The 8,790-nt window shown below is 38.6% G+C and overlaps 1 protein-coding gene across 1 annotated transcript; it reads right to left on the bottom strand.

Moving 5' to 3' along the window:
• Nucleotides 1-6,091: 6,091 nt before the first annotated feature.
• On the bottom strand, nt 6,092-7,438 carry LOC121517108 (nuclear factor 7, brain-like). Its single transcript, XM_041798640.1, has one exon. The coding sequence runs from the start codon at nt 7,436-7,438 to the stop codon at nt 6,092-6,094; it is 1,347 nt and encodes a 448-aa protein (XP_041654574.1).
• Between the last annotated feature and the right edge of the window lie 1,352 nt (nt 7,439-8,790).

Below are 8,790 nucleotides of genomic sequence, written 5' to 3'. Positions count from 1 at the left end.
GGCTGCGTATCGGCTGCAGAAGGGGTATGGGCAGAGGTGCAACCTGGTAGAGCTGGTAGAAACACTCTCATTAATACTGAAACCATTACCTCTGTTGCTATGAAGGAGCGGAACACGCATCTGGGGAATTTAGGGGTAAGGGTGTGGGGTTGCAAACTTTGCATCCCATGCTCCAGATGCAAGGAAAGCCAGCCTTCCTTCCACTAGCAACTGCTGTAACCATATGAAAAACAGTCGCATCTAGAAAGGCCTGAATCCTTCTTTTGAGTAGAGCTGCACTCCTGAAGAAACATGGACCCTAAATGCTACAAGATTCATCTATCAGCCACATGGGATGTGAAGCTCACATTCCGACTACACCAAAATCTACTGATACACGACTGGTCGATACAATCAAGACCCCTGTGTACAGATTTGACATTTTAACTTCTGTAAATAGAGGTGTTTACAGCTGAAAATTAAAGACAGTCTCTGCAAAGCCTGATCATTTGGAAGTGGACAGTAAAAAAGATGATGACTTCACACTACAGAGACTGAATAGCTGATGACAAGAGAAATACAATCTATCAGTTTTGTCAAGATGGGGCATGCTATCATTAAATCTACAGCAAATACAACCACACAGAGCATGTCACGTTCTTTCTGCTGGATATTTACTGTTTTGTTTTGTGTTAATGTGTCAGAGCTATGAATCCCGGCTGGCTGAAACTCTCTCTTTTGGGGAAAAATTAGGAAAAATAATTGATCTGATTCAATCAATTTTCAGTTGTGTTAAATGAGTGTGAATTTGCACTAAGGGGTTTGTTAAGGGTCTGTAAACATGCCAGTACACCCAGGCATCATCGCATATGAAAAATTCAGAGGAACTGACACCAGACTTTGGAGCATGTGGTGAAAAATGAAACGTGACGCTCTGATGGATTTCTGTGTGAGGTGACTTCCTGCGATGAGTGTAAGGTATTTGTTCGGTGACAGTTCCCAGTCTGCAGCAGCTGTTTGACTCCAGACCGAAGAGGATCTGCTGGAGCTCTGGAGTGCAGACGACCATCTGCTGACTGCTACCAAAGATCAAAACAAAGCCACGGCCGCCCCTCCAGGTTCTCTGCAGGTTTGTGCATATAGATGCCTCGTTTTATTTTTTCCTGCTTTTAATTTGAGCACTTAGACTTAACAGTTAAATATTTCACGTTAGCAGAAACCCTTCAACCCAGCGTTACTCAACGTGTGGCTCTTTAGTGATGATTTGTGGCTCTTTTATGTCTTAATTTGAAATATTATTCACCCAGAAAACCTAAAAAAAAGGAAGCTCTGACCTTAGAATTTATCCATTGCGTGTCACATTGATCAGTTTGTTTCAAACACATATACAGCAGGCCTTAATTGTCAAACTTAAATGTAGTTTTTTTCTATATTTTTCCATTGCCATTATTTGCAATTTTGCTGCTTACTTCCATTTTTTGCAACTTTAAATCAATTTTTGCTGCTTTATAACCTATTTAAACTACCTTTTTGCAATTAAATGCAACTTTTTCCCTTTTTTTTTTTTTTGCAAATTTTTGCACTTTTTGGCAAGTTCAGTCACTTCTCACCCATTTTTGCCACTTCCTCTCCATTTTAGTCACTTTTTATAACCTTTTTTTTGGCCATTTTATGCCAATTTTGCCCATTTTCACTTATTTTTTGCCTTCTGTAACTCATTTTTTGTTACTTCTCACCCATTTTTGCCACTTTCTCCACATTTTAGCCTCTTTTCACCCATTTTTTTTTTTTTGCCATTATATGTAAATTTTGCCCCTTTTCACCCATTTTTGATAAGTTTTGCTGCTGTCCCCCATTTTAGTAACTTTTCAAATATTTTTGGCTATGTTTGCTGATTTTAACATTTTTTTCTTACCTTTAACTCATTTTTTTGTCACTTCTAGCCCATTTTTGCCACTTTCTCCCCATTTTTTGCCGTTTTCTCCCATTTTTTACCCATTTTGCCAATTTTTGCCCATTTTAATCTCTTTTAACTCATTTTTGCTATGTGTTTTCTGCTTTTTGACCATTTTTGCCACCTACAACTTATCTTTTGTCACTTCTTACCAATTTTTAAAATTTTCTCTCCATTTTTGCCACTTTTCACCAAGTTGTTTTCCATTTTATGCCAATTTTGCCCCTTTTCACCCACTTTGCCACTTTTTTGCAGCTCTTGGACTATTTTTGCTTCCTTTAACTTAATTTTATTGCCACTTTAACCCTTTTTGACGTTTCTCACCACTTAGATTGTGGCTCTTGCAAAGTTATTTTTCAAAAGTTTGGCTCTTTGGTTGAGAAGGGTTGAGAAAGCTTCTAGATTACCACACAGTGTATAATCATGATTATTTTGAGTGATAATGAGATCGGGATTATTGATTTTGCATTTACATTGATGCATAGATTTCAAATGATGGTTATGTTGCCTTGAGAGGCAAGATTTCTTGATTTTTTAAAGTGTACAAGGACCAGTTCAATTCAGTTCATGCAAATGAATTATTTTTAATGCATGTCCATAAACAGCACTACTGTTTATGGACATGCATTAATGCATTAATTAATTTGCATGAATTATTTTTAATGCATGTCCATAAACAGCACTACTGTTTATGGACATGCATTAATGCATTAATTAATTTGCATGAATTATTTTTAATGCATGTCCATAAACAGCACTACTGTTTATGGACATGCATTAATGCATTAATTAATTTGCATGAATTATTTTTAATGCATGTCCATAAACAGTAGTGCTGTGCCATCAATTGAAAAATAATCAAAACCAACATTTAGAGCTTTTAACTTCGAGGTTCTCAACCTTTCCGGCCTGTGACCCCCAAAATAAAGGCGTAAGAGACCGGGGACCCCCACTGTACCTGAAGGTGGTTGAACACAGCCATACACATTCAAGAATAGTCATGTGCAGACAAGGCCGTCTATAAAGGAGGAATAAAGGGGAGGGCTGGGGCCCAGCCAAAACTGGGGAGCATGGAGGTCAGCAAAATCATGATCAATTGTTAATCTGACAAAAATCGGGTTACTAAGCCAGACCAATAGGCAGAAAGTGGCAGAAATGGGTATCTAAGAAAATCACCCACATTGCTTGTATATGCCTGCCCCAGTGGCCGGTAGGTTGAGCAAATTCACCTGACACTGCTCAGAAATACCTGCATTTGTCTGGTGGTGGGTGCTAATTATTCACCCTAGAAGACACCCTTATAATTTTTTTTGTTTTTTTGTTTTTAAGATTGAAGTAACAAGAATTGTCTGATGCAAATGATAAATCATAAAACAAATTACATGTTAAACTGATTATTAAAACACATTTATTTCCTTTTCATAAACATTTCCAACACTCAGTATTTCAATTCACATGCTTAACAATTCAGGTCACATACAGTATATCCCTCGCCCCCATTTTTATCCCCACCTTTTTTATCTTCCACCCTTCAGGCCCCTTTCCTTGAAAAAAATAATGAAAACATTTGGGCTGTCAATCATAAACATTGAATGACTGATTAAATATGCAACTATTTTCATCAAATTGCAACATTTTTATCCGATGGACTTCAAATTAATAAAATTACTGGATTTATCACAGCCTTTTTCAGTTCAATTATAAATCTACAACTTTTTTTTAATGACTTTCCATTCACCTCCAGTTTTATCATTTAAACATTTTCATACAAAACAATTTTATTAAGGTGGTATCAAACAGTTTCAGACCGGGGAACCCCACTGTACTTGAATGTGGATGAACACAGCCATGCACATTCAAGAATACTATTTCCACCTTAATAATAAACACTCTCATCGAAGCAACAAATATCTTTTTTATAAATTTGTGCCATAGTTTACAGCCAAATTAAAAATGTAAATCTCTTTTCTCAAAACCAGAACTAAAATGGGTTAAAAATTGGCAGAAAATGAGGTGAAATTGGATTTTAAAAGGGAGAAAAAATGGGTTTAACGTGGCAAAAATGACATAAAAGTGGCAAAGATAGGAGAAAAGTGACCAAAATATGTTAAAGTGACAAAAACTGGCTGAAAAAAGTAGTATAAAGGGTTAATAGTGGCAATATTGGCCTAAAGGTGACAGAAATGGGCAGAAAATCTGATGAAATTGGATTAAAAAGTGGTAGTTATGGGTTAACAGTGGAAAAAAATGGGTGGAAAAAGTGATGAAATGGGATTAAAATTTTGGAAAATTGGTTTAATCTGACAACAGTGGGTTAACTGGGGTAATAAATGGGAAGAAAATTACAGAAATGGGTCAAACGGCTAAAAAAAATAAAACACCATAAATAGTATAATACTGGCAAAAAAAATTGGAATAAAATGCACTGAAAAAGGGGTTATTGGTGGCAATTATGAGTCAACAGAGGCAACAACAGGCAGAAAGTAGCAGGTTGGTTTAGAACTGGCAAAAATGGGCGTCAAAATAGGTGGAAGGGTTTAAAAGTGACAACAATGGCTAACAAGTGTAATAAATGGGAAAAAAGTGAGGAAACGGGAGTTAGAAGAGGCAGAAATGGGTTTAAATTGTCAAAAACTGGTTCAAACGGTGGTAAAGGGGATTAAAAGTGCCAAAATTTGTCAGCAAAGGTGGTAAAATTAAAATAAATGTGGAAAAAAAATGGTTTCATCTGAAAAAATCAGGTTACTGAGCTAGAAAATTAGGCATAAAGTGGCAGAAATTGGTTTAACTGGTAAAAATTACCCTAAATAGTATTGAAATGTGGTTAGGTTAGGCAAAAAATTGGTATGAAAAATGGTGAACAGGGGTTATATGTGGCAATAATTGGTCAACAGAGGCAGCAACAGGCAGAAAGTGGTAAGAATTGGTTTAGAAGTTGCAATAATGGGCAGAACAACTGGTGGAAAGGGTTTGAAAGTGACAAAATTGACTAACAAGTGGAATAAATGGGCAAAAAGTGAGGAAATTGGAGTAAGAAGTGGCAGAAATAGTTTTAATGTGGCAAAAATGTGTTTAAGGTGTCCAGCATTGTTGGAAATTGTGATGAAAACAAGTTAAAATGCAGCAAATTGACGTGAGGTGGCAAAAATGGGCAAGAACTGTGCAAAACTGAAGAAAAGTTGTAAGTTATACTGGCAAAAGTGGGCATACTTTTGATATTAGAATCAATAACAGTTGGACACACTTTTCAGCTCCAAAATGAGGGAACTGTCAGCCAGGACTAAAGAATCACTACTGATCCAACTCATACGCACTGATATCATCAATAAATCCCAGCTGGGGAGGGTCTGTTCTCATTTTCAGGGGCACAGCTAATTTCAAATTGAAATAAACATATGCATATATTTTCAAAACATGATACACATTTTGAAAACCATTTTAAAACAATAATAGTTTCTTTAAAGGTATCTGGCCAACTCCTCTCAGTGTCTTGTGACCCCCAAAGGGTTGTCAGTAAGCTTTTAGTTATAGACTAAGATTTTGCAAAGACTGAGGATCTTACCTGGTCACTAATTGCAAGACTAGAATTAGATTCCTTTGGAAAATATTTCCCGTCATGCACCTGGTGCATGACTAGTTTAAAATTAACGCTGGTTTGAAAAGGCATATTGGAAGCTGATCACATCCTTTAAACAGGCATGTTGTTGATGTCCCGCAGGAGCAAAGCTAATGTTAGCCAAACATCACTAGCATCAGGCATTAATAATATTTGGATGATCTTTTCTTTTTAGACATTTGGAGCTGTCCTCATATACCCTGATGTATTTTCTGTTCAATCACTAAAGTTTTTTACAGAATCAATCAAATATGAAGGAAAGCCAGTCAAATTGTGAGAAATTTCTAATATTTTCAAATGCAAAAGCACCCAGCAACAGTAGACTGTCTTTAGACTAGTAACAGTGGGTTTGCCAAAGGGTTAACTGTTTTACCCACAAGACAGTCAACATCATTAAAGTAAAAACTGCCATCTTCCTCAACTATTACTGCTGACTACCATGCTCTCTCCTCTGATTGTTATCATTGCCAAAATTCACAGCAGAGTTCTAAATAGAAATGATGATAGAAAACCATGAATTCACACGTTTCATAACTCATCACTTATTTCTTTTTCCCCACAGCCACAGAGACATTCACTGGTAAAATCGTCAGTGGGACTTCATCCGCGGTCCTAATGTGTGGATACAGACGCTCAGTGAAGGTGTGTATGAAGGTGTGTATATGTGCATCAGTATCCGGGTTAGAAAACATCAGCTCTCCTCTGTCATAGTCCAGATCCATTCTGATCCTCTTTGGTTTCTCCACTCGGATAACAGTTGGAGGATCTGATGAGGAAGATGCCGTGTACTGACCATTGAAAAAGCGAATTAACCAAGATCTAGACTGGACGAATTCCTTCCCTTGGACGGACCCTGATAACACACCCAGAGACCATCGTGTGCTTTCTCCCACCTCAACGACCCAGCTGTGAGACCCTGAGTTGAAGCTCTCGGAGCCCAGGACAATGAAGAGTTTAAGCCTCTCTGGATTATCAGGAAGTTGTCTTTTAGTGGTCCGTCTCACAGAGGTAAGATCGTCAGAGAGGATGAGCTCTGAATGAGCTGTGTTCAGGTCCAGAATGAAAGGCCAGTAGGAGACCTTGTCCTTCATCTTGTTCCAGATGTTGAAGCCCAGGTTGCCAAGATGTTTGGCGACATCCATTAGAGCTCCTAGCGGCAGCTGTGGATCCTCCAGCAGGGGGCGCTGCTGGACTCGCTCCACTGAAGCTTTGTAGTTTGTCAGGAATGAGACGTCTTCAGACATCAGCTCCTCCTCTGTAGCTCTGATTTCATCAGACAGAGCTGCTATCTCCCTGCTCAGAGCCTCCATCTCATCCTTCATCCTCTGCCTCTTCTGCTCCTCCTCCTCCCTCAGTGCATGTAGCCTGGCCTCCTCTTCCTCCTCTAGAAAGTGGTGAAGCTTCCTAAACTGCTCCCTGATCTGCCTCTCTGTTTGTTGAGCCTGGACTTGAATGTATTCTGCTGTTTGATCAAACTTCACTCGAGCTTGTTCACAAACCTTTAACTTGTCCTTTAAGGGCTGCAGAGAGTCCTGGAGTTTGGTCCTGTGTTGTAGAACAGCTTCATCCATGGGTCTGACGGTGTGGTCGGTGTGTGTTTCTGAATCTCTGCAGACGACACACACCAGCTCCTGGTGGTCCAGACAGAAGAGTGTGAGCTTCTCAGAGTGCAGACTGCAGAGATCCTGCCTCTTTAAAGCAAAGTCAGGGAGCAAAAAATCCTTTGAACTTTTTCTCCTACATTTGGGACACTCCTGGTTCTTCTTCTCTTTCCATGAGCTCTGCAGACAGTCTCTGCAGAAGCTGTGACTGCAGGACAGGCTGACTGGATCTTTAAAGATTTCATGGCAGATGGGACAGCACAGATCCTCCTCTAATCTGGATGCCATTATGACTCTGAGTGAGGCTGCAGCAGCACAGTCTTTCTTTAAAATTGTAAAATCTTGAAGAAAGTGTCCAAAAATGCTCAGTTTCTCTCCTTCAATCGTCCGTTTAGTTTTAAAGACGAATGTAAAGCTTGTCTGTCGATGTGTGTGTCTCCCGTGTTGAAGCAGCTTATCAACTTCTTTCCTTGTTGGTGTCAACTTACACAGCAGAGGAAGGGGCGGAGCTTCCTCACAACAGAGAAACAGCTTTAGACATGCACACATGTTCAGTTCTGGGGGATTCACAGCTCCTCCTCATAGTCAGTCAGGCTCCGTTGAGACTTAGGGATGCAACCATGAGCCTGTTTTTTTTGGGTTCAGTAAAATACCTTGAAATATAATTTCAAAAAAACCTTCCTTCATTAAAATAGACTCAGTGTTCTTTTTGGTCAACTGTGCTATGTGAGGAGCTGACACTCTCACTTCCTCCCCCTCCCCCGTGTTTGTGCAACCCTCATGTGCTTTCTGGCATGACTGTGCATGACAAAGTAAAGGACAGCTGATTTGAACTGTCAACTCAGAAAGAGAAACATTTGAAAAATTTGCCAGGGGCTAGTTAAGCAGTTTAGTCTTTTGTGAACAAAAAGTAGAAAAGTCTGTGTGGGTGTGGGTATATACATCAATCCCAAATGTTGTCAGTCTACATCAACAATAAAGAGATTGGCCTCACCGTTCCAGTACTTTTGGACAGGATTGTATATATTTTTAAATTTTAAAATCAGGTTTTTCCTCTCAAACTGACATTTAAAGTCCAAAGAATTAAGTAAATTTGATACCCATAATCAGGTTTGATCTTGACTAAAATAATGAGGCAATAAGTGTTTTTTATGTGTAGTATTTGTTTTATCACTATTTATGTATTGCCACTTACACCCTAAGTGTAACATTTTATAAAAATCTTAAAATCTGAGACAAAAAGAATGCATACAAATCAAAGTTGATGCACATTATTGACATATTCAAGGCTGTGACAATCCCCTCCAAGAAAATAACCATAAAAAAATCATTTTTTGTGTTTTTTAATATTACGAAAATCATCTTTCTGCACTTAAACTGGCATCCAAAGGTTTAAATTCCAAAAATTTGTGTAATATCTCTTACTAATAATCAGGTCTGATCCAGATTTCAAAATGAATGTGTAAAAAGTTGATATTGTCCCCCATTTGTAGTATTTGTTTTCATTACTATTCATGTACATTTTTGACCACTGTATGGCTCTGGCCTCCTAATGGCCATCATCCAGGCCTGCGCCAGGTTCCCATCTCTTCCAAGACAGGCTGGCCTGCAGACCGCTCATCTCTGACAGACCGCACATC

The sequence above is a fragment of the Cheilinus undulatus genome, linkage group 2 (genome assembly GCF_018320785.1).
Source record: "Cheilinus undulatus linkage group 2, ASM1832078v1, whole genome shotgun sequence".
NCBI classification, from domain to species: Eukaryota; Metazoa; Chordata; class Actinopteri; order Labriformes; family Labridae; genus Cheilinus; species Cheilinus undulatus.
The sequence above is the reverse complement of the archived record's forward strand: the minus strand, read 5'-3'. Positions and strand labels throughout refer to the sequence as shown.

Bases quoted from the DNA above. Each gene is read 5' to 3' on its own strand.
- LOC121517108 (XM_041798640.1), bottom strand. From the start codon at position 7,438: ATGGCATCCAGATTAGAGGAGGATCTGTGCTGTCCCATCTGCCATGAA.